The sequence below is a fragment of the Amblyraja radiata genome, chromosome 22 (assembly GCF_010909765.2).
Source record: "Amblyraja radiata isolate CabotCenter1 chromosome 22, sAmbRad1.1.pri, whole genome shotgun sequence".
Classification (NCBI taxonomy): Eukaryota; Metazoa; Chordata; class Chondrichthyes; order Rajiformes; family Rajidae; genus Amblyraja; species Amblyraja radiata.
Genome location: NC_045977.1, coordinates 30096146 through 30123957, shown reverse-complemented (window position 1 = coordinate 30123957; position 27812 = coordinate 30096146). Strand labels below are relative to the sequence as shown.

The 27812-nt window shown below is 42.1% G+C and overlaps 1 protein-coding gene across 2 annotated transcripts in view; it reads right to left on the bottom strand.

Moving 5' to 3' along the window:
• Positions 1-6155: 6155 nt before the first annotated feature.
• Positions 6156-27812, bottom strand: part of usp31 (ubiquitin specific peptidase 31) — a 93096-nt gene continuing 71439 nt past the window's right edge. For both annotated transcript variants that reach the window (XM_033040880.1, XM_033040881.1), the window contains exons 10-17: positions 26867-26964; positions 26115-26192; positions 25159-25288; positions 24774-24893; positions 23923-24148; positions 23084-23242; positions 13735-13890; positions 6156-12401 (exon numbers count right to left, since the gene is read on the bottom strand). In XM_033040880.1, the coding sequence (XP_032896771.1) occupies positions 10909-12401; positions 13735-13890; positions 23084-23242; positions 23923-24148; positions 24774-24893; positions 25159-25288; positions 26115-26192; positions 26867-26964 (2460 nt within the window). In that variant the 3' untranslated portion in view covers positions 6156-10908. The remainder of the gene's footprint in view (positions 12402-13734; positions 13891-23083; positions 23243-23922; positions 24149-24773; positions 24894-25158; positions 25289-26114; positions 26193-26866; positions 26965-27812) is intronic.

Below are 27812 nucleotides of genomic sequence, written 5' to 3'. Positions count from 1 at the left end.
TGAAGAACAGCCACAGAGAACAACTGGTAGCAAAATATTGCGGAGGGTCCCGACCCGAAACATCACCTATCCATATTTTCAACGGATGACCGCCTTGTTACTCCAGTATTTTGTGTGTTTCCTTGAAATTTTCTGAGCTCGGCTTGATACCGAGCAGGTCATGGACTCAAATGGAACTGCTGCGTTGGTGTCTGGGATGACAGATAGATACCTGGGGACAGTGGACAGAGAGATGGACGTTGTACCTCTGTACAGACAACATATTGCATCCCTCATGGTGAGGGACTGCCAGCCAAGAAACTGTCTCCAGATCTCAATGATGTCCTCACAATAATAAATAATGTAGTGCACTCCTGCACCTTTGTTGCTGTGTGAAGAAATGGGACTTGACCACCATCACTGACATTTATACAGTAATACAGAGGGTATCGCCTCAGCGCAGAAGGAGAAGAGGAGGGAAGAGACTGGAGACCTAAGACTTTTGCCTCCATCACAGTGAGGAGATGTTGGGTGGACTCACTGTGGTGGATGTTAATATGTGTTTATTGTTGTTTTTTATTGTATTGTATTGTATGTATGACTGCTTCAATTTCGTTCAGACTTCGGTCTGAATGACAATAAAGGCTATCTATCTATCTATCTATCTATCTATCTATCTATCTATCTATCTAAGTGCAGTGACTATTCCCCAGTTAAGCACTTTACTAAATCTGATCTGCAATGTCAATAAAATGTTTCTATCGCATTTGGTCAAATATTTTCACGATTTACAACAATTCACCAAGCTCGCCGTCCTAACAGATGTATTTGAACACGTCAATCACCTAAATCAATCCATGCAGGGAAGTGTATCTGGTGTGTTTGAAATGGCGGTTTTAAAAAGAGTCAGGAAGGAAAGTCGAATGCATCTTTAATGGCTCCCCTCAGAAAAGATGTCACTCTCGCTCTCCAAAGCAAAATATAATCAAAATAAAATCAGCTCTACAAAAATTCAAAGAGCATTTCCTCTTTAACTGATCCACAGAAAGGAAAGCACAGGATTTGTGACCTATTCTTCCCTATTGCCAATGTGAGAGGACAAGACACTGGAGTCATCAAGTGACTGCACTGAGTGATTTATCCACCAAATAGCACCTTCCTATAAATTTCTCTACCAATGTTTAGACTATTGTGAATCTCAACTGCATCATTTTTGTGTTGACCCCAGGCGGCACGGCGACACTCATGTTACTGGTGGGAAGGTGGCTTACATAGAACACTGTCCATATCATGGCCTGCCGTAATGCAAACCGCATTGTTTGTGCACGAATCAAGAAATGAGTTAAAGAATATAAATTGGGATTATTTACAATTTTTCCACATAAATTCTGCAGGAGGGATTTTGTCATATCTCAAACTTTCGAGTAGTGACTTGTATATTTTGTAAGGATTAATTTCTTCTCCTTCCTTGGTAAGGACTGGATGTATAGTCTTTCAGTTCCTCATCTTTCATGAGTAAACTTCCATCTGATTTGATCCACCCTTTTCCTGTTCAGTTGCCCAGAAAATATCATTGGATTCCCTTTCCTGTTTGCTGACTGTCTTTTCTCATGCTCTCTTTGCTTATTTAATCTCCTTTGTTACTCATTATTCTGTAATTGGCCTGGCTCCCACATGTTAACAATCTGTCATCTGTTATATTTATTGTAGTTTGACTCTTATCCCTTGGTCATGTGTGGTGCTCTACCTGAGACATGGGAATACACCTGAATTGCACTGAAAATTCTCTACTTTAAAGGCTTTCCATTGTGATACATTATGGGGCGATTGAGGGTCAATGAAGGGTCAACCATTGAGGGTCAACCATTGGATGGTATAACCAAATGTAAACACAATATTTAAGTTTGCCACTTCCGTTAATACCAATGATTGAGCAGATGGGTATTTATATAAATGAATTAATACCGGTTCCCAAACCCTGATAGAATTAGTCACATTTTCAAGTAATCCTCTAGGCTCCTTCAGTAAGCAAAGCCCTGACTACTGGTGGCTGCTTCAATATCATAGTTTAAGCACTCAAGAATAAACACAACATCCAAATGCTATGATTATTTCTTGTTCCTGCACTCCCCTGGAATCACAGGAATAAGCCATTTGGCCTAACGTCACAAACCAGCTCTTTTGTAGAGCAATCTACCAGGACAAAGGCCTTCCCCCTTCCCATGCTATATATTCATCTAATCCAATCCCTTTTAAGGCTATTACCAAAATTACTTCTGGTCTCCTCACTCTATGATGTGGTTCAGTTGTTGGCACTGCTCTACAACAGATGCATTCAAGTCTTACTCTGAAGACATCATATTCCAAATTGCAGCAAGGAGGACTTCACTTTCAGAGGTACTTCCTCTCCAATAGGATGATCAAGTGGGCCCTTCCCTTCCCTTTTAGGCGGGCAGGACAAATCGTGCTATCACACAAACAGAAAAGAAATCCCTGCAGTATAACTCAAAATATGGCGGCGCAGTAGAGTTGCTACTTTACAGCGCCCGAAACCCATTTGATCGCGACTGTCCTTATAGAATTTGTACGTTCTCCTTGTGACCACGTGGGTTTTCTCCACATCAACTGATTTCCTCCCACATTCCAAAGACGTGCAGATTTGTAGATTAATTTGGCTTCTGTTAATAGTGTATAGGATATAACATAGAAACATAGAAAATAGGTGCAGGAGTAGGCCATTCGGCCCTTCGTGCCTGCACCGCCATTCAATATGATCATGGCTGATCATCCAACTCAGTATCCTGTACCTGCCTTCTCTCCATACCCCCTGATCCCTTTAGCCACAAGGGCCACATCTAACTCCCTCTTAAATATAGCCAATGAGCTGGCCTCAACTACCTTCTGTGGCAGAGAATTCCAGAGATTCACCACTCTCTGTGTGAAAAATGTTTTCCTCATTTCGGTCCTAAAAGATTTCCCCCTTATCCTTAAACTGTGACCTGTGTATGGATGATCGCTGGCCGGCATGGATTCGGTGGGCTACAGGCCCCGTTTCCACACTGTATCTACAAGGTAAATATAAATGGCAAATTATCTGACCATTGTACGTTGCTGACTATGGGATCTTGCCGTCCACAAGTATTACTTCTAATTTATAGCCTTTTATCTGAAATTGGAAGTGAAGGTGTGATGAGGAATGTTTCATCCCATCCCTTTTCTATCATCTAACAGAGGTTAAATCCAGAGGGTTACTCCACAATTACGTACATTGCATTGACACATCTCAGGAGCCGAACAAGTTAGGCACAGAGCCTGGAGAGTTTCCAAAATGCAGGCTGATGGGAATGAGTCACAGCTTTGTCAATTGCTCTGACAACAGTGCCAGCTTCATTGAGTGTCCAACCGTTTACCTTGGTGTGCAATTGGAAACATAATTGCCCATAATTAACTAGCATATCACCCCGGACTAAATCGGCCTGGCAGGTTTATTGACAGCTTGCTTGGGGCAACTTAAATGTGATATTGGAGTGTCAAACGTGCTCTGTATTACTTTCTAGCTTTTTTCAGCCTATGCTTATTCATACAGTGGTTGGGTTGTTGGCTTCTGCTAATCCCTAGAAGGCTTCACCAAGGGTGCTATTCATCATGCCAGTCACAAGAAGATGGAGGGCTATTCATTAAGATAAGGTATCATACTTCCCTTGTCAGATATACAAATAAGCAGACTCATTTACCATGTTAAATTCTAGAGGAGGAACATTGAATAAAAATGGAATCACGCAAACGCAACAACAATGAAAGGTCATTATCAGTTTTCCTTATGTCTTCTAAGTACTTGGAGATTTCATAAATTTGAGCACATCAAAATAAGAATCTTAGTTTTGGTTCATATATTTAAGTTTTTGATTCCTTGAATCCACACCATTGTTCTGATATGCTTTTTTCCAAGACAGATTTCTGATACCTCTATGCTTCACTAATGTCATCTTGATCAAAAGTTAAACAACATGCTATTAAATGTTTAATCAGTAAGCGATCATAGCATGCAAGGTCTAAAGGTATGATGTCAGACATTGTTTGAAACAAAAGGGTACTAGTACCCGCTACCTACCTTAAACTACATTAATTAAGTGAATAAAGAGTAGCCCCTCTATGTTGAGGGGCTTCTGGAACATCTCAAAGTACTTCACATCCAATAAACCATTTAACTGTGTTCACTCTTATGATTAAGGAAATCCAAAGGCAAATTTGCACAGCAAACTCCAACAGAATGCAAAGCAATAATGACACTCTCTCTCACCCAGCATAACTTCACCAGATAAAAATGAGTTCAGACATAGTTAACTCCCGAGTTCTTTGAAATAGTGTCAGGAGATTTTCTGCATCCACCTCAGAGGGCAGGTAGGATCTGTTTAATTGTTCAAAAGAGCCCTAACAACATCTTACTCCCACAAAATTGTAGCGTCAAACTTTATTTTTCTAGTCAGGTCTCCAGAGTGCATCACAAATCTATAACGCTCTGATTCAGAGGTAAATGTACTCTCCACAGAGTCAAGCAAGACACTGGCAATTTACGTCCATTTCTTTTAAAGTCTGGGCAGTGTGCGATTTGGAAGAGAAGCTCTGTGATGCCTCTTTCATTTATCTGTTGCCCTTGTCCTTCTAGGTGTGGTTTGGGCTACGCTGTCGAAGCACACTGTGCATTGTATAAGCTATGTTTGTGTTAATGCTTTAAAAAGGAGGTAATGCTTGGATGATCGACAGGGTCCCACATTGTGGGTCAAAGAACAAGTCTATATAATTATTGCAATGTTTAAGAAACATTTAGACAGGTACATGGATAGGACAGGTTTAGAGGGATATGGGCAGGTGGGACTAGTGTAGATGGGACATGTTGGCCAGTATGGCCAAGTTGGGACCCTGTAAGACTATGACTAAATCAGAACTGGATATGCAGAGACAACTTGCCTTTCCACCATTCACGTGACAAATCAAGATGTAATACCCTCCATTTACCTGCATGAGATTAGCTGAAAAACTCAAAAGCAAAGCAGCTCACTTGACTGGCATCCTCGTTAAATATTCACACCCTCCACCCTGTACCATGACTACATTATGTGCCATCTACAAAATGCCTGCAGCAACTTGCCAAGACTTCTGACTGCACCTTCCAAACCTGCAACTGGCACACAGGTAAGTCTCCAATATTGATATATTATTGATCAAGTGTCACTGTTTAAATACTGGAATTACCTAATAACACCGTGATTACCTCAAGCAAATAGACTGCAGTTGGTGTAGGAGGCTGTTGACCATTATCTCAAAGGCAGCTGGGGTAGATAATAAATGCTGCTTGTGTGAATAACATCGACATTCCCTTATTTAAAAATGTACGTAGAATCTTAGGCCCATCTGAAACCTTGTACATAGCATTGCCAAACTAGTTGCTTTAAGCTGAATCAAGGCTGATGTGCTGAATCTGAAAGTTTACCATTTCATAGATTTTTCTGTAGCTTTGATAATTTCCAAATGATATACTTAAGTTTGATAATTCACACAAGGTTAAATGAAGTATTGCACACTGTGTCACATCACCATCTACTGTCCTTGGTTAAGAATAACAACTACAACATTTTGCAGTTCAAGATGCATGCAGGAAGATTAACCCATTATCACTGTACCGGCTCTAAAATAATGTTATTTGATTGCACTATCCTGCATTCCCCTCATCCTCCACTCCAAAGTCTGTGAATTATACATTTTTAGATATTTCAATTTAATTTAGAAGTTACCACCAAGGTTGCCACTGCCTGCTGGTGTAGTACATTTCACACAATAACAATTTGTTGCAATGGATAAGTTCACATCTCCGCTTACAAAGAATTTAAGAAATAAGAGATGAAATAGGCTTGGACACCAAACTGCTCCTCCATTTGGTGAAATCAGGGCTGATCTTCCAACTTGCCCAATTCCCCATCCCAACATCTCCCTCCATTCTGCAATGAGTATCAATAAGATCTACTGATTTCATCCTTGAATATACTCAACAATTAAGCAATCTCAGCACTATGGGGTAGAGTATGCAAATATTCCCAATCCTAGTTACAACTCACTGGATCATGTTAACTGCTTTAGACAAATAGAGGAAGGAGAAGAAATCAAGTCGTACAACCAGGTCATATATATTGGATTTTTTATTTTTGTAATTCCTGCTCCTCGTACAGTTGTTCTGACTAACATGGACTTTGTACAAACGGTTCTCAAAGAAACATTCTTTTAAAACATAGAAAATACAGATTCTGCTAATAAAAAAGTGCATACACCTCCTGTTAATAAAACATACAAATAAATTATTGAAAGGCAGTAACACATTCTCATGCACCGGCCCAAAATAACTTAAAACGGTTTCAGGAACACAGAGTAGCTGTCCTGATGTACAAGGAGAAAGTCACACTATACAGGGGTCAGGGACTGGCCCAATTGTTCATAAATCTCTATTTTGTTTTTAAGCTGTGTACGTGGAGTGTCACAGGGTGGGTGGCCCAAACTCCTCCTCACCAAGGACAAACAAGGACCAACCATCAGCTGGAAAGAGACAGCTAATTTTCTCCCCCAGCAAGGTACCAACATTTGGTATGTTTTACTGAAATCCCGAGGTGGGAAGAGATAGAGAGAATGTTGCAGAGACTCAGCAGGCCAGAATGTGCCATTGAGGAGAATAATGCTACTCAATGTTTCAGACACAAACTAAATCATTAATGTCATTCACGACAAAGGATCAATGGCTCATAGAGAACTCAATCTCTATTTCATTCCAATGCCAATTAACTTCCGCGTTCCGTTTCCAGGACTTGGTGTGCTATCTGGTGAAATGGGCTATGTGGTCCCTCTTTGTTCTTTATTCCAGTGTACAGTGAAATTAAATGACAATGGAAATTAAGTGGGCCTAACTCTGGTAGCCAAATACCAGATTAACAAAAATGGAAAAACTAGATTCAATCTGCAAACCATGAAAAATATGCAGGTCAGCTCCTGGTTAAAGATTTAAAAACTCCCAATCCTTACTGATCAAAGTACATTCACATCAAAGTCTGGGAGCTACAAATCAAGCAGCAAGGAGCCAGTGTAACTATTTTAGTAGAGTTATATACAAGTGTAGTGGCCTAGATTTATGAACCAGCAAGTCCAGGAATTGCATTTCATGTGGTACTGTAGGGGATTAGGCATAGGCAGCTACTTCCTGGAATGGGGATTTCAATAATTAAGAAGTGGTAAATGCACAAGTGGTTTCATAAATCTTATTTCAAAGTCATTGACGACACGCAGTTAGTCCTCATCACTTTCTAACTCGGAAACATGATTTAATAGCTCCATTTACACAACCAACAGGCTGTCAACCATCTTGTGAAATGTAATTTTAGCACATTGAACCTGCTGGGTATCATTAGAAAGAATTTTGTGTAGTTCCACCATTAACTTAATATCTGTGTAATCCCATTGCTATAGATAGCAGGGCATCAGTATACCCAAACCACTAAACCACTCAGTCCAGAAATAAACACTAGTTAAGATATTGCACCTCGCTGCAATGATCTCACATTGTCAACAACGGTGCATTTGGCCTGATGTAGCTACTTCTATCCCTGCAAGCTATCTTCTATGCAAGCAACAGCAGTTACGTTACAAATTTATTAGTAGACCAGGAGCAGGCTCCACACATTGGGACTGGGATGCCATGCTCCTTTGATGCAGCATATGCTCCTCAGGTAGCTTGGACTACTTTTATATGTGTATGTATACATTTAAGTGATTAAATTATCATCACCTTTCACATGTTTATAAATCTTATTAGAAACATTGAAAATGATGGGGCTTCATTAAAATCAAACAAAAATTACTTCCAAAAATCATGGGAAAGACAAAGTAGGAAAGAAACGAGTCCTTACAATATAGTTCTCAGCAAAAAAAATGTCAGCACAGAATAATTTGACCTTTTACCAAATTGTTGTTTTGTACAGCCATTATTAACAAAGTAGTGAATGTCAGGTTTATATCTACTTGACTACCGCATCCAATTACATGATTCTGCTCATTTAAATTATTTCACAATCGCTCGTACTGATCACACACATCAGTCTGGAAAGGTGAATCAAGTTGTGCAAACAATGAGATCAGCCAGGCTACCATCCTCAAATACAGGACCGCACGACTCAATATTGAATGCAACATCAAAACAAATAACCATACTACAAAGAACCTCAGTGCAACCAATGCCCTAGCACTTGCATAGTAATACATTGCGTTAAGTGCATGCAGACAGAAAGATGAACAAGGGGAAGAACAGCATTTTTATTTTGTGCATAACTGGGAAGCCCCATTTACACAAGAGTAAAAGTGTGACTGGAGGCTTGGAGATTCAGCAAAGTGTCAACACCTGCACTATTATTATACCCGTGAACATATCCCTCCAGTGGCCCTAGCAGTGAACAGCACCTTTCACCATCTCACTATTCCAAGTAGATTTTCACTCCCTCCGCTCCTATTCTACCTTTCCCTACTCACGAGGCAATGATGTTAAGTGAAGCACCTTTTCCATTATGCCAGTTGGGACTAGATAACTCGGCAAACACACAGTTCATGGTGGAGAACGGGATCTTTACATGCTCCTTGGCTCAGTTGTACGTCAGATGGTGCACTTCACATTGGGACAGCTCCGCAGGCACTCACAATAAATAGGAGAAATGGTTCGGAAAAGCTACAAAGATGTTTGTTTTGTTGTAAGCTTGGAACGCCAGCCAGATTCAAGTTTCTTGAGGATGTCTGCAGCTGTGCAACATAGCAAAACAAAAATGTATTTTCATTTTGTTGGGAACTAGTATAGAGAAGTATTGTGCACAAGCAACTCCTGTTCCCCACCAATTTGAGAGGAGCAGAATGTTACTAAAACACGCAAGCCCAGACTAAAAGAAGCAGAAGCTTGTTCACACTAAGCTAGGAAAATGGGCATATACCCAAATAGTGAAGTTTGTAATCAAGAAACTATTTTTGTGCTTCTTGTAAATAACAACTCTGCTTACATTCCAAGAGACTGAATTGGCATTGATCAGAAAGCGTTAATGGATCAAATCAGGGACTGAATCACTGAATATTTATATATAAATTTGTCCCTGAGATATGGAAGGTAATTCAATGTATGACCAGAGTCTATGACAAAAGTTACTGTACATGAGTGTGGAAGAATTTCACTTGTGGGTAAAGTCCATGATAAATTATACCACAAAGGTAATTGGCAAACACTAATTATTGGCAGGCTGCATCTCATGTGTTTGTATTATTACATTGGAAAACCAGATGATGACGGATTAAGAAAAATCTGGAATGCATGTTCATTTGGAACTTTTAAAAGAGAATTGGAAAAATGTTTTTTTTTTAAAAGACAAGCCTGCAGGGCCATGAAGAAATAACTGGAGAGTTCAAACAATTGGACATTTCTTTAAAAGAGTGAGCACAGGCACAATTAACCAACTGGCCACAGTGCAAACGAATCAATGTGATTAGATACTGAACTTAAAATAAAATCGTGCCTCGTCTCAAAATGTAAACTGGGGCTTAATTTTTTTTTTAAGCCAATTTTTGATAATTGAGACTGAACGAGCAGTTAATTATTGACCTGGGTCAGCTGGTCAGCTGTGATATCATTGGATTAATAAGCATATGGAAACTTTTCTGATTATCTTTGTTGCTTGGCAACCAGGAACAGCCGTCTTTTAAATGGATCTACAATAAGCGTAGTGTGTCCACAAATACCTTCCCAGTCTTGGGTGTACGGGTCAGCGTGCGCTTCTGGTCAAACAGCAATTCAGCTGAACTCTTTTTCCAAGTACTGAATTATTATAGCAGAGTGAGAACTCTGCAACCAGGTGTCATCGTTTCATTTCAAGCAATAAAACGGTGGCAATCTGGGAGATCAGTCTTAGACCAGTTATAACACTTGAACCAAGACTGAAGGATCTTTGCAAGGTTTTCAAGCCTTTGGATAACCTGGAGATCCACATTTTCAGCTCATGGTATCAGAAACCACAAGTGTTGTTAAAATCCAACTCATGAATCAGATGTCATTCAAGCTGTTTGTAACCAATAAACCGCATGTGATATACTGATTTGGGATTGAACCAAACAACAAAAGAACTATGATAGGAGCATTGCATATTGTTACATTCCATCTCAATCACTTTTCCTTCTGCAGCAAAAAAGGTTGCTAGCACATGGGGCCTGTCATTGTTTCAGAAAGTGGGCATATTCCAATTGAAATTGTTATTGCTCCCATTTATTCCTTGCATGTTAACCTGAGACTTGCTGTTGAACAGTACTGTGAATGGACAGCAAGGTGTTAACATGGCATTAAGCAAACAAATGCTATTGGAGAAAAAGAAATTGATTATTTAACTCGGTGGCTTCTTCAGAGCGTGCAGCAGTTATTAGATTTAAAAAGAACATTTATAAAAAAAAATAAAAATCAAATCATTCATTGAACAGTACACAGTGTTATTCTGCAACAAAAGCAAGTCTGAAGGTCAATACAAAGTGCTGCATTAAAACCCACCAAAGAAGGGAAATCTCCAGAATTGGTGGGAAGGAGGAGGATGGCAATGATGAGCAAGCTGCATGATCCTCACACCACACGCCTATGTCATGTGGTAATCATTTGGTTTGATGGCACAACAAAAGGTGCTTAAATCAATAGCTTTTGTCACCAATGTAGGCACATTAAATGCAAAACAAAATCTTCCTCCAAGATTAAGCTTGTTTAAAAATTAGGGTTAGGGGAGGAAAAGCAAGAGGGAGGCATAGAGAAAATAAAGTGTTGCAGAAACAACGCCAGACTAGCAATTTTGGAGAAGTGTTTTTCCTTCTGATTTGATTTTCACATTATTTTTTGTTATGACGGGCAGATGACTGCATGCTGCTAGTAACAATCTTTCTGGATTTAAATGTCTTTTCTCCGGGCTTCTTTCTGACTGATGGAGATTGAGTTCCTACATCTGGCGAGGATGACTTGGATTTGGCAGCAGGAAGTAATGGATACTTGGTGGGGGTGGCTTCCCTGCTCGATAGCTTCCCTCGTGGCGTGGTTTTACCAGTCAGCGCCAGAGCAGAGGCTGAGGCAGTAGGGGGCTGTTCGCTCGTCAACCGCCTGCCCTCCTTGGATGGACCTTCGCTCAAGATTTTTTTGCTTGCCACCCTGGAAGGTCCATCTGCTGTCTTCTTGGCAAGAATGTTGCTCTTCCCCAGATCGGCCGACCTCCGGCTCTCTTTCTGCCTCAGTGCAGCCCGAAAGAACGACAGGCCTTTGTCGTCGGACCTGCTGCTGTCTCTTCTCAAGTCAGTTCTCGAGTTAGTGTCCGAGGACTTTGCTTCTGTCACGGAGGAGCTGCTACTCGAATTCCTCAGTCTCCTGTTCTCCAATCGGCTCCCTGACTTAGCGTGCGCCAACTTGCCTGTGCTGTTGGCTTTGGAAGATGTCAACTTGCGTTTTTCGGGAGATGGACTGCGTTTCGAGTGGCCCTCGGCAGTCTTGGACCTTCCTAGTACTTTTTTACGTGTTGGCGAAGGCGACTGTGGGGAAGTCGGGGGTATCTTCGGTTTCTGTTGAGAGGCAGATAAACCCGTCAGCTGTTGATTTTTATCCACCTCCTTTCGGAGAACCGTGCCTGATGTAGAGCGCCGGGTTCCGGCTTTCGTTTCACCCTTTTCGTGTGTGATAGAAGCCTTCAGGGGGTTCTTGAGAGATGAAGACAGAGTTAGTTGAGGTTTGGCTAAAGATCCTTTAGCCTGTTCAGGAGGCACTCTGGAACCAGACTTCCTCTGTGGACTCTCTATATTAGCTGCTCCCATCACGCCTTGCCTTTGCTTTTGCTCTTCACCCAAAGATGCAGCACTTGTGTTAGCAACCCGAGGGCTGCTCAAATTTGGTGTGCTTTTCTTGTCCGCAGCAGCATCATCCAAAGGATTCAGCTTGTCCATGCCTCCCGAGTCAAGTACTTTATTGAGGGGTAAAGCAGATCTCTGTCCAGCTGGTTTCCCCACACCTCCCACCTCTTCCTCTCGGACCGCACCTTCCATGACAGCAAGGGGTGCCCTTCCAGAGACTCCGGCAGAGGTTTCCCCCTGACCTTGAAGTGGGGGAGTGCCCATGTTGGGGCTCTTGTGACCCCGTAGATCTGATGTTGGAGACGGGCTGTGAGTGGGTGACTCAAAGGAGAACGGTGATGGAGAGTTGGACCGCATGTGCAGTTTACTTGATAATGTCCTCTGAGATTTAACTCCGTTCTCATTGAGTGCCAAGGGGCTCGCAAATGAGGATCTGGATGACAGGCTCTGGCGTTGGACGCTCCTCACAAAAGGGCGAGTAGAAAAGCCACCTGCACAACAAGAATAATTAATATGACTGTCATCAAAAATTATGAGCAGCAATCGTGTCACAGACTAGGGCAAAATCCCTTTATGATGTCACATTACCTGCACTGATGGTATGGACATCACAAAGCAAAGTTAACACCTTCTGCACCTATGTCTTAGAATTAAACACAGCTTTTAAGTATTGCTTTGTAAAATGCTGACAAGCAATTAGTAGCGCTTTCACATGTGGGATCTAATTCTGTAGGAAAGAACTGCAGATGCTGGTTTAAATCCGAAGGTCGACACAAAATGCTGGAGTAACTCAGTGCAGCAGGCAGCATCTCTGGAGAAAAGGAATAGGTGACGTTTTGGATCGAGACCCTTCTTTAGACTCAACCCCACCCGAAACGTTATCTATTCATTTTCTGTAGAAATACTGCCTGACCCGCTGAGTTACTCCAGGATTTTGTGCCTATCTTTAGTGTAAACGAGCATCGCAGTTCGTTCCTACACTAATAATTAAGAGCTTTGGTTCCATCAGCATACCAATATTTAATATCTGGACAATTCTCTAAAGCAGTGGAGCATAATAATCTTTCAATAAAATGCCCATGTATGCTCTCTAGTGGTGCAAAAGATGTCACAGCAATGTTATAAAGGGAAGTCAGCATGCTCTCTTCAGTTTTCAATCAAATGATGATTCCTCAATCAACATCACTGAAACAAATTGGCAGCCCTTTATCTCATTGGTTCCTTGGACCTATTTCTACACAATTTGAACTTACGGTGCCCTCCTTAATGTTTGGGACAAAGACCCATCATTTATTTATTTGCCTCTGTACTCCACAATTTGAGATTTGTAATAGAAAAAAAATCACATATGGCTAAAGTGCACATTGTCAGATTTTATTAAAGGGTATTTTTTATACATTTTGGTTTCACCATGTAGAAATTACAGCTGTGTTTATACATAGTTTTAAGTTTACGTTGCGACACTTGGCAATCTATGAGAGGATACATTGCTGCCAAGTGCCAGGCTTTGGGCTTGAATGCTCACATCTGCAGGAATCATCATTAGAATCAGGAAAGAGCAATTTCTCATTCTGGATACTTAAATTTGGGGCAGGTGGTAAACAGTTGGAGATAGGTTAGAGACGTTGGGTGGGAAAGAGGTTAAGAGGCACAGATTTGTTTTTAAACAGCTTTATTTCAGGCACTCAAACCCTCCCACCCCCTCACTCATCTTTCCTCCTTTTCTGCTCCAGTTCTCAGACTGTTATTGCCAGAGATATGAAAAATTATGCAAGTAGAATTATGGAAGAATTAGAAGGGAGGTGAAGATTAAGCAAACCATACCGTCATCCTGATCGCTGCGATCCTGCGTAAACTCCACAGATTCAGAAAGCGAGACGAGAGATGTCCGGCGAGAAGATGCCGTGGATGTGATGCTAGGTTGCTTGCTGCCTGTGAGCCGATTCACCCAATGCTCGCAGAGAGATGAACTGGTAGAACCTTAATATTGACATGAAGAAAAAAATCAAACCTCTGCATTGAAGCAAAATGTATTTCATGTAAATTATCACTGAATTTTCAATCAAAATCAGATGTCTCTCAAAAACATTCAGCTGATTGCATTGAAATAATAAACAAGTATTCTACTTTTTTTCCTCCCACTGGAAGTGATGCTGCCACTATAGATGATACAAGAAGACAGTAATGATAATGAATATGCTATTAGATAATATGAAACCAATGAAAAGATTAATTATCCTCAAATGAGAAAGCCTTCTTGGTTCAGTTGGGCTGCTTTGGTACTAAGTAACTGAGGAAATTATAATGGATATGTGGATGTTTCTAGCCAAATTATTTTCATCCTCCTTGGAAATGGAATGCCTCCTGACGGAGAAACAAAATGCTAGAGTAACTCACCGGGTCAGGTAGCATCTCTGGAGAAAAGGAATAGGTGACATTTCAGGTTGAAACCCTTATTAACCATATAACCATATAACAATTACAGCACGGAAACAGGCCATCTCGACCCTTCTAGTCCGTGCCGAACACGTATTCTCCCCTAGTCCCATATACCTGCGCTCAGACCATAACCCTCCATTCCTTTCCCGTCCATACAACTATCCAATTTATTTTTAAATGATAAAAACGAACTTGCCTCCACCACCTTCACTGGAAGCTCATTCCACACAGCCACCACTCTGAGTAAAGAAGTTCCCCCTCATGTTACCCCTAAACTTCTGTCCCTTAATTCTCAAGTCATGTCCCCTTGTTTGAATCTTCCCTACTCTCAGTGGGAAAAGCTTATCCACGTCAACTCTGTCTATCCCTCTCATCATTTAAAAAACCTCTATCAAGTCCCCCCTTAACCTTCTGCGCTCCAAAGAATAAAGCTCTAACTTGTTCAACCTTTCTCTGTAACTTAGTTGCTGAAACCCAGGCAACATTCTAGTAAATATCCTCTGTACTCTCTCTATTTTGTTGACATCCTTCCTATAATTAGGCGACCAAAATTGTACACCATACTCCAGAATTGGCCTCACCAATGCCTTGTACAATTTTAACATTACATCCCAACTTCTATACTCAATGCTCTGATTTATAAAGGCCAGCACACCAAAAGCTTTCTTTACCACCCTATCTACATGAGATTCCACTTTCAGGGAACTGTGCAGTTATTCCCAGATCCCTCTGTTCACCTGCATTCTTCAATTCCCTACCATTTACCATGTACGTCCTATTTTGATTTGTCCTGCCAAGATGTAGCACCTCACACTTATCAGCATTAAACTCCATCTGCCATCTTTCAGCCCACTCTTCCAACTGGCATAAATCTCTCTGTAGACTTTGAAAATCTACTTCATTATCCACAACCCCACCTATCTTAGTATCATCTGCATACTTACTAATCCAATTTACCACACCATCATCCAGATCATTGATGTACATGACAAACAGTGGACCCAACACAGATCCCTGTGGCACCCCACTAGTCACTGGCCTCCAACCTGACAAACAACCATCCACCATTACTCTCTGGCATCTCCCATTCAGCCACTGTTGAATCCATCTTGCTACTCCACCATTAATACCCAACCATTGAACCTTCTTAACCAACCTTCCGTGAGGAACCTTGTCAAAGGCCTTACTGAAGTCCATATATACAACATCCACTGCTTTACCCTCATCAATTTCCCGAGTAACCTCTTCAAAAAATGCAAGAAGATTAGTCAAACATGACCTTCCAGGCACATTGAGACTGAGAATTAGGGGGGAGGGAAACTAGAGGTGTGAAAAGGTTCAGAACAAATCAGAGCGGGCACATGATGACCAGGGAAAGGTGGAGCCCACAATGGTCCACTGTTGGCTGTGGAAGAGGTGATAACGGAGGAATAAATGGAAGCGACCAATGGAACTGCAGGACAACTAGGGTGGGTGATGGGTGGAGAGAGAGAGGTTGCAGGGGGGTTTCTCCAGAAATGCTGCCTGACCTGCTGAGTTATTCCAGCATTTTGTGTCTATCTTCAGTCCAATCAGTTTCTTCGTCACATTTTAACGTCACCAGAAACCTGTCGGGTAACAAATGGTATATCCCCGTGTACACAAGTCAGTAAATCCAATATGAAGAATCTATTGCAGACGATAATCAGGGAGAAAGTTAATCAGCATTTGGAAACGTATGACCTAACAAATGAAACAAATTAAATGTAGAACCATTTAGATAAACAACTTGTGTGTTTGATGAACCAACTGTGATTACATTGAAAAAGGGTTTGACAAAGTACCAGATTTCCTAAACTCTTGGGATCAACTGGGCAGCAGCAGCAATACAATACAATACAATACGGTTTATTTGTCACATTGCACAAAAAGTGCAAGTGAAATGGATAAGTCAGCAGCGATACAATGATAAAGAGCACACACAAAAACACAATAAAAATTTAACATAAACATCCACCACAGCATTCATCACTGTGGTGGAAGGCACACAATTTGGCCAGTCCTCCTCCATTTTCCCCCGTGGTCGGGACCTCAACCCTCCGCAGCCGCCGCTGCGGGCGTCTAGATAAGGACAAGGTACGAGTCCAGGTAAGTCCAGAGTCGGTTCTTCCCCACCGGAGACCGCGGCTTTAAGTTGGTGTAGGCCGCAGGCCGGCGGCCGAAGATTTAAAGTTCCCTCCACGCCGCAGCCAGAAGCACCGCAGACTGCAGGGCCGGCGGTCGAAGCTCCCCTCCAGGGGTGATGTTAAGTCCATACCGCGCCCGCGGTAGAAGACGGCCGCGGGCCGGCGGTGGAAGCTTCTTCTTACCCCGGGTCCCCCCCGAGGGATCCCGGGCTGTAGACGCCGTGCCAGCTGGAGCTGTGCAGACCGCGGCTTCAGGCTGCCGGCTGCTGTGGGCCAGCGAAACGGAGCGCTCCCCTCCAGCGAGCCCCAGCTCCGCGTTGACAGTCCACGCTGCACCCGCCACCGGAGCCCCGAGCCCCGGGCGCGTCTCCGGGAAAGGCCGCGCCGATCCTCACTGTTAGGCCACGGGGGAGGCGACCTGGAAAAAGTCAACTCTCCTTGGAGGAGGCGACTGAAACGGTTTCCCCCTTACCCCCCCACACCACCCCCAACACAAAACACACAAAGAAACATTAAAAACATACTTTAAAACATATTAAAAAAATTTAAAAAGTTGAAAATAACTAACGCGCTGCTGACAGGGCTGCCACCATTGCAGCGCCCCCACAGCGGCATGATTGCATGAAACAAAAAGCAGAGCAAAGGGAGTATGGCAGTGTTTTTGGATTGGGACATATAGTGCCGTTCCCAGGAAAGTATACAAGGGATAATTTAGATTTTTGCCGGTGACGCAATACCTGGTAATGTAGTAAATAATAAGGAGACATTAACAGAGTTCATGCATTCCTAGGAAAGGGATAGATGAGAGGGTGGCTGTAGGTATGCAAATTTATGAAGGTGGCAGGACAAATACAAAAAGTTGTTTAACTGAATGTGATCAATATATGACACTTCTTTCACCATCAGTACAGCCTAACCTGCTGGGTATGTCCTTTAAGCCTGCTATTAAAAATACCTAACACAGCCAAAGTAGTGTAATTAACCTCCAACTACACCCATTGATCCATTTGAACTGATGTTGACCTAGCACAGATATTCCCTTTGTTCCAACCGTCCAACATTCCACTTTCTCTGGAACTTAGTTACTCTATCTCTCTCTCCCAGCTCTGATGAGGGATATTTACCCTGAAACATTAATAATATCGCCCAGAAGGGAAACTGGTAAAGAGTTGATGATTGTACAGTCCAATTAGCAGAAAAGGTGACAGCTGCAATATCTATTTCCCATCAATAAATAGAGGTATAACCAATGACATTTAGAAATGACAACACTCACAACAAGCCAAATAAATTTCCTCGACTACAGTATAATAACCGGGAAAAAATTAATATTAAAATTTTGGAAAGGCCCTACAACCCCCACAATTAATATGTGGATTGTGGAAATGTCGGAGACCCTATATCTAGAAAGAATTAGACTTGTCTTAATGGACAAACAAGAACTTTTTGATAAAATATGGGCTCCATTCATTAATTATCTGACGGGATAGATTGGCCCAGCACGAAAACCCAACTGAAACTTGAACTCAGGATTAGATGAAAAGTCATACTTTATAATCTACGAACCTATCTCCAATGACGTATTATAAGTAATCCATTCCACCTTTTTTGTTTTTTTGATATTTGTAACTCTTTATTCTCTCTTTCTCTCTTTTTCTATATAAAAAAAACACTAGAAGCAGAAGTAATCGACAATTGAAAATTTTAATAATGTATGACTGATGTATATGAAAAGTTTTTTTACTATAATATGTAACTATACTTTATAATATGTCTACTTCTAATAAAAATATTATTTAAAAAAATAAAGAAATAAAAATAAAAAAAATAAATGACAACACAACTTTTTTTTTAATGTTGAAGGTTCGCTATGCTCCCGTGCCCAGTTGAATCACTTCTATAGAATGCTAACTTGTTATGATTCACCAAGCAGTTGCATAGAGTGAGAGAGTTGTACAGCAGGGAAGCAAGACACAACAGTAAATTAGTATAGTAAATTAGTCCCTGGTGAGATAAGAGTTTACAGCCCTGATGGCCTGTGGGAAGAATCTCCGTCTCATCCTGTTTTCACGGCATGATAGCAGAGGCGTTTTACCTGACCGTAGCAGCTGGAACAATCCGTTGCTGGGGTGGTAGGGGTCCCCCATAATGTTGCTGGCTCTGGATCTGCACCTTCTGATGTATAGGTCCTGCAGGGGGGGGCGAGTGTAGTTCCCATAGTGCGTTCGGCCGAACGCACTACTCTCTGCAGAACCTTCCTGTCCTGGGCAGAGCAGTTCCCAAACCAGATTGTGATGTTGCCTGACAAGATGCTTTCTACAGCCCCAGAGTAGAAGCACTGAAGGATCTTCAGAAAGACTCTGAATTTCCTCAGCTGCCTGAGGTGGTAAAGGCGCTGCCTTGCCTTACTCCACACCAGCGCGGAAGCGTATGTTGTCCATATCACATTCTCTGTGATGTGCTCCCAGGTATTTAAAGCAGCTCACCCTATCCACAATAGCCCCAATTATCTCCAGTGGCGTGTACATCCTCGGATGTTGTGCCCTTCTAAAGTCCACAATCAGCTCCTTAGTTTTTATGACATTCAAGAGGAGGCTGTTGTCCTGACACCAGAGTGCCAGATCAGCCACCTCCTCCAGGTAGGCCTTCTCATTGTTATTGGAGATCAGGCCCACCACCACAGTGTCATCAGCAAACTGGATTATGGAGTCGGAGCTAAACTGGCTCTGCACTTTCTGATGTAGAGGACGTTGAGGACGCAACCCTGGGGGGATCCTGTGTTCAGGGTGAGGGTGTTCGATGTATGTCTTCCCATCTTGACTACCTGGGACCTGGCGGTGAGAAAGTCCAGGACCCAGGCACACAGGGGAGTGTTAACCCCCAGCTCCAGCAGTTTCTCAGCAAGTCTGGTGGGGACTATCGTATTGAAGGTTGAACTGAAGTCAATGAACAGCATCCTCACATAGCCCTCCTTCTGGCTGTCCAGGTGAGAGAGAACGGTGTGCAGAATCTGGGAGATCGCATCGTCCGTGGATCTGTTCGGACGGTATGCGAACTGTAGCGGGTCCATGTTGCGAGGGAGGAAGGCGCAGATGTGGTTTTTGATCAGCCTCTCGAAGCATTTCATGACCGCCGAGGTGAGGGCCACCGGTCAGTAGTCATTCAAACAAGCTGGAGAGGCATTCTTTGGTACAGGTACAATGATGGATCTTTCGAAGCAGGCAGGGACCACGGACTTGGCCAGGGAGAGGTTGAATATAATGGTGAGCACTGGAGCTAGCTGAGTGGCACAAGACATAAGGGCATCTGGGCCTACAGCTTTCCTCGTGTTCACATGCGTCAGAGCCCTCTTCAGGTCGTGCTCGGACAATGAGAATGTGTGCACATCCCCAGCGGTGGACCTCCCTCCCTCTGAAGAAGGGTTTCGGCCCGAAACGTCACCTATTTCCTTCGCTCCAGAGATGCTGCTGCACCTGCTGAGTTTCTCCAGAATTTTTGTGTACCTCCCTCCAGCCTTGCTAGCCAGTGGGCTGGCGGTGTTGTTGTTAGTCGGCAAGCTAGGAGCGATGTTGCCCGTCTCGAATCGTGCGTAGAAAGAGTTCAGGTCGTCAGCTAGGGAGGTTCCGGCACTTCCGGTTGAGGGGGGGCTGCTCTGGTAGTTAGTTATAGTCCGTAGCCCCTGCCAAAGGCGTATGGTGTCCTGCTGCTCCATCTGCGACTCCATCCTGTCCCTGTACCTGATGCTTCCTCTTTTAATATAACAACATTTCAATTCATGCAAGCATGAAGAATTCGGAACCTATAAGATTAGCGTTTGGTATAAGTCAGGCTACACCTCAAAAAAACTTCCATATCCAAAATGGAAATTTTAAAAATAGATTATGACTAAATCTCTCTGGCTCCTTAACCTGCAGTGCAAATGGGCAACATTGGATGGGTGTGTATGCATTGGAATACCTGTAAGAAAAATACTAAAGTCACGACAGGATGTCAAGTCCTCAGAAAACTTTGAAATCAAACATGTTTGAAATTAAAGAGACAATGACACAGGCGACAATGGTGTGCCAGCTGTAGAGGAGGTGGTGAAAGCTTACTTATCGCATCAGATATGTAACAGAATGTAATAGAGGAAATGTGGAAAATGCCGAGACTCTGTGATACAAGCTGTCGTGGTTGCAGGAAATACCCAACAGATCAGGTAACACTGTAGAGAAAAATAAAATTATCCTTATAACTTAACGATTGGCCGGGACTATTATGTTTCAGATCAAGGATTTCAACAAGGTGTACAGACCAATGCCACGAGAAACATGAAATGTTACATTTTGGACAAATACACATATTCTATTAACTGGGTGGCACAATTCTAAAAAGAGAAGGGATATCCTTGTGTATAGAAGTTTATAGTTTGTTCATGGTGACAATGAGAAAATTGTTTTAAGGAAATAAAGGGATCTGGGCTATATGAATAAAGGCACAGAGTACAAGAAGACAGTCATAGGGAGCCTTTACAAAACACCAAATTAATCGCTCTGGAAATAACTGGAAATTATGTCCCATTCTGGGTGCAACACTTTCCAAGTGTGGTGAATTCAATGGAAAAGCAAAAAAAAGGAATTTCTCAAAATTGGAAAAGCGGATGCTTAAATGAGAAATTGTTTAATCCGAGAAATATCTGGACAGTCTGTCTAGACCTCAATATCTTTGGCACCCACATGTAGTAGCAGCAGAATGGGGCTGGTATGTTCACATTAGGTTGTGTAGCTCAATTACATGTTTGCCATAAAAATTACCGAGTTCAATGAATAATCTGAGGCAAACATTCAGTTACTACATATTGACTCAGGGCCATCACTGGGAGATTGTCAGAAATGGAGATAAAAGGAATGATGGTGACGTGAAATAAATATCTGTTGTGGTTAGGGATAAATTCAATGATGAGGGGACAGTGGAAACTGGGTGGAGTAGGAAAAGTGGAAGCTGCACATTAATCCCCTAGTTGTAGCTGTGTAGTAGTAGGATATAAACATGGGAGATTAGACAAACATTTTTCAAAGGCGAGATGCTTTCAACAGGGAGCTTGACTTTCATAGAAATGGGAATGAACAGACTGGTTCATGGCAGAAAGGTATGTGTACTAAAAAGTGAGACATTCCGAGGGACCAGATCATTTTTATTCCAAACTTAAAGGAAACAATCAACAACATTTGCCCAATTAAAACTTTTCCTAGCCTGGGATCTATTATCAGAGAGTTACTAAAGTCTGTAACTGAGAATACAGTAATTGAACACTTTCAATATTTTCATCTGAGTAATACCATCTGAGATTTGGAAAGGGAAGATTGCACCTGACAAAGTTGAATGAATTTTCTGCATTAGATTACAAAACCAGTAGACTCAGACAATCTATGCTGTCGTTTTTATTGCATGTTCAGAAGGCATTTGAATCAATCCCTCATAAAAAGACAATAAAAGAGCTAAAGTTAAGCTCAAGTTGTTGAAAACAATTTATTGACCTAGTAAAGAAACGGGCTTAGTAGGAAAGTAGATTTAGTAGGGAGATAATCTGATCAGCAGGTTGTCATCAGTGTTATAGCTCAATACTGTCTGCTCTCTCTCTATTCTGAACTTAGTCACAAGAATAAATTACCAGGTAGACAAAGGAAAAGATTCAAGGATATACTCAGTCTCCTTGAAGAAATGCTACATCTCCACTGATGAGTGGGAATGTCTAGCCTATGTCCACTCAAAATGCATCTCAGATGGCATTGTTAATCTCAAGGCTGTAAATCAGGAGCAGATATGTCCTGCATTAGCAGCAGGAGCAGATCACTTCCCAAATACCCATCCACCCACCTGATTAAGTCATTACCTGCCTCATCTTATAGGACTGATTGGGGATGATTTGCCATGATCACATTGAATGGTGGTGCTGGTTCGAAGGGCCGAATGGCCTACTCCTGCACCTATTGTTTATTGTCATATGTTGTAGGAGCAGAGTTAGGCCATTCAGTCCATCAAGTCTACTCTGCTATTCAATCATGGCTGATCTATCTTTCCCTCTCAACCCCATTCTCCTGCCTTCTCCACATAACCCCTGACACCCGTACTAATCAAGTATCTATGCATCTCCACCTTAAAAATCTCCATTGATTTGGCCTCCGCAGCCTTCTGTGGAAGACTCGACAGGATGTCAAGTCCTCAGAAAACTTTGAAATCAAACAATTACAACCACCTTTTAAATTTACATTTGTTTCACAGCCATGGAATCGCAGGTCAAAGGGGACTTTATAAAACTTGCAGCCAAGTTGCAAATAGGTGTACTTTTGTGACAACTCTTGCTGGGCAGAGTTCCATCATGCCTAGGGTGGTCTAGTTCACCATTCTATTTTTACTCAAGGATATCAGATTCTAGTGCTTTACAGTCAGTCTGATTCTGCGCTCACCAAGTTTCCACTCAGAACAGATTTCCCAGAACAATCACTGGACAGCAAACAGGAGCTGGAACGTTAGTGAAACGCTCTCATCAACTATGTTGGGACCAAGTCCATGGAAATACAACACATTACCTGCTAAAGAACTGTTTGCTGACCAGGAAGGGATAGTGCTTCGCCGCTGGTAGAACAGGATGTAGGCAGTCTGCTTGCAGACATCTTCATCCAAGAGCTGCTGAACTTCACTGTCATCAAAACAGTACCAGAGTCCATCCACTGAGTTCTTGCAGTAAGCTGTATAAAGGATAGCAAAGGTGTCGATCAGTGACCCTCAACACCGTGCAGAGACCAGAAAGGAGCACGTAGCAAAGGCAATGCACACAGGCAAACAAAGACAATTGTGCATTCAAGTATTGGACAAAAGCTGAATGACTGGAGACTTGCACATGCAGAAGGATGCTCTCCAGAAAGAGCCAGCACAGCATTCCAGTTACCTGAACGAGCTAATCCCAGACTTACATATATGACGTCAAATTATCCCACTTAAATGATTTAACCTTCTTACATTATTTTTTCCTATGTTTCCCTTGGAAATAATATGGGATTACTGAAATTAACACATTTATAATCATTCAGAGTTAGGAAGTCCCCCCCTAGCAGCTTGGAAAGTTAAATTCAATTAATCAAAAACATGTGAAAGACAAACCTAATAACAATAGTGGCAAAACTATCAGAAAGTCGTTAAAAAGATCAGTTCACTCACCTGCTTTCCGAGAAGGAAATTTATCATCCTCACCCAATCTGATTTATGTGGGGCTCTAGACCTACAATAACCTGGCTAATTCTTGACTATCTAAAATTGTTCAACGAGCCAGTCCGTTCAAGGAAAATTAATTCCGAGCAATAAATACAGCTCTTGCCATTGATGCCCATATCGCAGTTTGATGGAGCCAGTTTTTAGCTGTGGGTCTTACCAGTGTAATGGCCTCCATGCATGGTGCCGTGGTGATTGCACACTGCATACAGATCATAGAGGTAGTCTTCGGGATCCCTGCCGAGTCCATAGGGCCGTCTCCACGGTGACCAGTGAGAAGGGAGGCTCCAGCTGCTCTGACTGCGTTTCACCACATGAGGTGTCATGTCCAGGCCGGTGAGAGGGAACTTCACCAGGTTCTGCAGCTTCGTCCTTTTATCCCCCTCCTATTAGATGGGAGACAAGTTAACTGGTTGTTTCAAAATAAAATGCATTAAATACCAGTTCAATGCAATATAGTGTGGAATTCACTAAACGGTGTACAAAATTGAGAGTATTGTATACAACATCCAAAGCAAATTATGGGCGGCACGGTGGTGCAGCGGTAGAATTGCTGCCTTACAGCGCTGGAGACCTGGGTTTGACCCTGACTGCAGTCTGTAAGGAGTTTGTACATTCTCCCCGTGACATGCGCAGGTTTTCTCCAAGAGCTCCGGTTTCCACACGCACTCCAACGGCGTATAGGTTTGTAGGTTAATTGGCTTGATAAATTTGTAAATTATCCCTAATGTGTGTAGGATAATGTTAATGTGCGGGATTCGCTGGTCGGCGCAGACTCAGTAGGCGCGCTGTATCTCTAAAAACTAAACAAATGCCAGATTTACTCGGTTTTTCAGCACACCAATAATTTGCACAAAATTCTGGTTAAACATAAATGAAGCAATGGCCATAATCCATGCCTCAGCTGTTTTATTCCAAGCACAGATTTCCCTCACCTGCTGTAGGTCTAGATGTAATCAGAAGGCCTGTGTTTACTCCCCACACACACACACACCCCTTAAAAGAATTCACCTGTTTAAAGCGTTTCAAATGGATGATAAGCACATCAGGAAGTGTCCATAAACTCAGCTTGATACTGCCCTGCTGGAGCTGCTTACAGTGCGGGCAGCGCCAGGCATCATCTGGTGCTAGCTGTCAAAACAAATAACCAAGCTGATCAGTAAAGTATTGCAGCATGCAAAAAAACCAAACCAAGAATCTACAGATACCAGAGATGCTTAGGAACCATTATAAGTATTCAACACAATTCTATAGTTTCAAATCAGTCTTACACCAATGGATAGTAACATGCATACATCCAACATGCAGTCACACAGACAACATGCAGTCATGCACTCAACCTGCAGTCACCCAAGTGCAAGTCTATTTTCAAAGCTGGTGCCCACATTGCGTTCACCTGTTCTTCTTTGGTGTAGAGATGAAAGCACTGAGATAAGGTGTACGTCTGCGGCTGGTGGTGAAGCTGCTGCTGTTGGCGAACACTTTCAGAATCTGGCACATACTCGTCCTCAGCACTCGCAAACAAGCTGCAAAGCAAATGAGCCCATTATAAATTTAGAGCTAGAACTATTAAAAAAAGCAAAGGCATTTTTATTGTACATCGTCCTTAAATCCTTGGAATGCTCTCCTTTGCATTCCTCTGCATCAACCACTTATGTTTAGTTTAGTTTTTGTTTAGGGATACAGTGTGGAAATAGGCCCTTCGGCCCAATGAGTCGACACATCCACGAGCGATCACCCCGTACGCGAGCACTATCCTACACACTAGGGACAATTTACAATTTGTACAAAGCCAGTTAATCCACAAATCTGTACGTCTTTGGAATGTAGGAGGAAACCAGCGCAAATTTCTGGAACAGCATACCATGAGGGACCTTATCAAAAACTTTACCAAAATCCACCCTACCTTCATCAATCTCCTTTGTCACTTCCGCAAAAATCCCAATCAAGTTAGTGATTCCTTTTATCACACATTTTTCATGGCCCTTCTGAAACATCTTTTTTACTTCCTATCCAAGTTATAATGAAGGGTCTTCAACCTGAATCATTAACTCTATTTCCCTTTCGAAAGGTGCTAGCTGACCTGCAGAACATATTTTTGTTTCAGATTTCCATCATCTTTCTACACAAGGTGCTTAGTAAATGCTGCATGATCATCGTGATATCAGTGAGAGTCGTAACCTGCAAAGTCCATTCCTAACTCTCCCAAACTCATTACCAATGAAATTATACAACCCAAACTATAGAACCCAAAATATTGGCTATATAAAGTTGCCAGTCTGAGTAAACAGCAGGACACAAATAAGGGAAAATTAGCAAAAACCTTGAAATACAAAAGTTTGCACTACTTACTACTCTTTTGTGTCTCTGTCCCATTCCACAATGACCTTAACGTGCTGGGGTCCACCAGGTCGGCAGGAATTCCACGCTCTGAAATAGAGGACATCCATTTAAGTGACTTCAAGATGCAAACACATTCCAAAATTGAAGGCTGCCTTGTTGCTGCAGACAATCTAAAAGATCAGTTTGATTTAAGTCTCTGTGCATGCCAGGTTCCTGACGCTTTACAAATATATTCCAAACTTCACATTTTTGTAATGGAGCGACGGCGATATTTTCACCATTTAAAAAAGTTACCAGAGAAATCTTGATTTACATTGAAACAACACATCATAAAATGTAGTAAAATCTCTCTGATCTGCAACATCACCGTTTACTTGTGCACAATCATTCTCATTTACATCTCAAACTCTAAATCAGCACTGGCTACATTTGAAGGGCATGGCTGTGTAATTGTGATATAGAGGAAAGCCTTATTATGGAGGGTGATTTTTCAGAGGTAATGCTCCCCCCCCCCGCCCCGCAAATGCTTATAATTTTAAAAGATCAGTTAAAATTCAAAAATATGCTGATATCATAAAAAGTAGTTTCAGTCCACTCCAATTACAGACATATAATTACAAACTTAATAATGTCCATTCCTTCCCACAGTACTAAACACTGCCACAAACACCCATTTCCAGGACAAAGCTCCACATGTTCTGATACCAGGTTCAGCACAGCATCCACCCAATGCAAAAATGGAAGTTCAAGTCAGCAATTACCTTTCTGCTGCCAATTGGCACAGGGGATAATCTTCCTGGGGTGAAAGGTAGCACTCCCCCACAGCACCTCCGAACACTCGTAGACTAAAGGGTGCAACCTGGAGAAGGGTGAACAGCAAGAATACATGAACACCTCCACCCGATGTGGCTTTCCACACAGGACAGCAGGGAATCAGCAAATCATCACCAGTCAGCATCAATACCCAAGAATTTTGCCAAAATAATCTTTTTTTTTTAAACTTCGCCCTGTCCCCACCCACCCTCCTGCATTTTTTCTGTATTTTACATGCCTAATGCTCACAATTTTCTCTCAGAAGCCTAAAAAAGATCATTGAACTTGCATTTCCAGAATCCATGGCTACATATCTATTTAAAGAACACTAGAAACAGTTGAACATCACCAGTCTCTCTCTGAAGGACTTCCTGACATCAGTTTTAAATTTGTATTTCAACAATTTGAGTTTTTGATTCGTCAACCAACTGCAACAGGTCAGTGTTATACAATATTCTGATTTACATTTACTATACATCTTCCGTCATATAGACATCTGCTCCCAACATACCCTTTCAAAATTGAGAGTCCCTTGCACTTCTCAGCCTTTCCTCACAATTGTTTTCAATTAGCCACAAATGTCAATGTTTAGAATGGTACTATGGGAAGACACAAGCAACCTACAAGAAAATCTGCAAGGGATGAAGATGCAAACCTAGCAGCAACAAATGAAGCTGCTTCAAACAGCTCAATTTAAACAGAAGAGCAGCATCTCTCCCTGCTGATTTCCATCTGTTATAACGGATTATATCAGGGTGTCACAATACGATTTTTATCCTTTCACAAAGGAAAAGCAGCTCAGGAATATTTTCCATGGGTCATGATAGATGACGTGCTCACAGCAACAGAATATAAGCTGCAAAACTGCAGCACACTTCAACCAACTTCACTGAG